Source organism: Cynara cardunculus, unplaced genomic scaffold (genome assembly GCF_001531365.2).
Source record: "Cynara cardunculus var. scolymus isolate 2C unplaced genomic scaffold, CcrdV1 Un_Scaffold_9561, whole genome shotgun sequence".
Taxonomy (NCBI): domain Eukaryota; kingdom Viridiplantae; phylum Streptophyta; class Magnoliopsida; order Asterales; family Asteraceae; genus Cynara; species Cynara cardunculus.
The window spans coordinates 5,078-6,522 of record NW_020205069.1 but is presented as its reverse complement, the minus strand read 5'-3'; the positions used below and the strand labels follow the sequence as shown (position 1 = coordinate 6,522).

The window sequence follows — 1,445 nt, the reverse complement described above, 5'->3', positions numbered from 1 at the left end:
CATTTGGAATGATAACTGGCGTTTCTTTGCTGCTTGTGGTAAGGTTTTCAAGAGACTCCCGATCGTAGGTCATACATTCGGTAGCCCCTGAGTCAAGTATCCAGTCACATTCGTTGTTAAATTTACCTGCCATGTTTGCCCTTGGAATGTCGTTAGTCCTTTGATCGCCTGTTTTGCCAAATATTTTGAGAAACATCTCGTATTGTTCATTGCTTAGCCCTGGTATTTTGTTGGTGTTAGCTTCAGCCAAAGCTGCTTTCGGCTTGTTTGCTTCTTTCTTTCCCTTTCTCGGCCACCAATCCGGTAACCAACGAGCTTGAAACACCCATCTCGAACATGCCCATCTCTACCACAAAAAGTGCAGTGTCCCGTTTTATTGCTAGCGCCTACCTTGTCGGTCTTTTGCCAAGTCTTCTTATGGTTTTGATTGTCACGACCCACTTGCTGTGCTTGGAACGCTGCCGCATCAGAAGTAGGTGGCGCTTTCTTTCCAGTAGCTATATTCCGCTGCTGCTCATCCTCGGCTACCAGGTGATACGTTGTTCCAAGGCTAGGTGTTGGTTTCGTGGCAAGTAATTGGGTTCTCATGACAGAGAACTCGGTATCAAGTCCCATCAAAAACTCRTAGAGTCTTTCTTTTTCTTTGAGTTCCGTGATTCTTTTTCCGACATTACATTTACATCCACCACATTCACACCGTGGCGTCGGTAGAACCRAATCAATTTCATCCCATATGCTTCTTAATCTGGTAAWATATGCTGAAACAGACGTACCTTCTTGACGAGTCTGCGTGACTGATCGTTTTAGTTCGTATGCTCTTGGAGCACTTTCTTTTCCAAATCTCTCATGCAAATCATTCCAGATTTCAAGTGCTGTATTTGCGTATTTTACGCTGTTTCGTATCTCTTTCTCCATAGCAGTGGTTAGCCATCCCTTAATCATGGCGTCACACCGCATCCAGTACATGTATCTGTGATCGGTTTTGTTGGGTTTAATAAGGGACCCATCAACAAAACCAATCTTGTTCTTGGCAAAAAGAAAATTGGTCATCTCTTGGCTCCAATCATTGAAGTTGTTATCGGTAAGACATTCGTTTACGTGGAGTTGTTTTGGATAGTCGGAAGGATGCAGATAGTATGGAGAATTGGTGTCGATGGCTTCTCCATTGGTTTTGGAGCTTTCCAAATCGCCACCGGTCATGAGAATTTTGCTGTTAATGATCTTAATTGTGTCGAATCCGCTCTGATACCATGAAGAATTTGGTAATCAGAGAGATAAACTTTCTCTCTATTTTCTTATTATTRAAAATTCCAATCGATCAAAGGATATATATACTAGTATAAGGCAAGATAGAAACTAGGAAAGCAAAACAAACATATCTAGAAGAAAAGAAAAGATAAGAAAGAAAATAAAACTCTATCTTTGCTAAAAATACGATCGGATAT

General features: G+C 41.4%; 1 protein-coding gene across 1 annotated transcript; it reads right to left on the bottom strand.

Moving 5' to 3' along the window:
- Positions 1-213: 213 nt before the first annotated feature.
- On the bottom strand, positions 214-1,200 carry LOC112505293. The gene has a single exon (XM_025109222.1). It carries the CDS (start codon positions 1,198-1,200, stop codon positions 214-216), a length of 987 nt encoding a protein of 328 aa, XP_024964990.1.
- Positions 1,201-1,445: the final 245 nt, after the last annotated feature.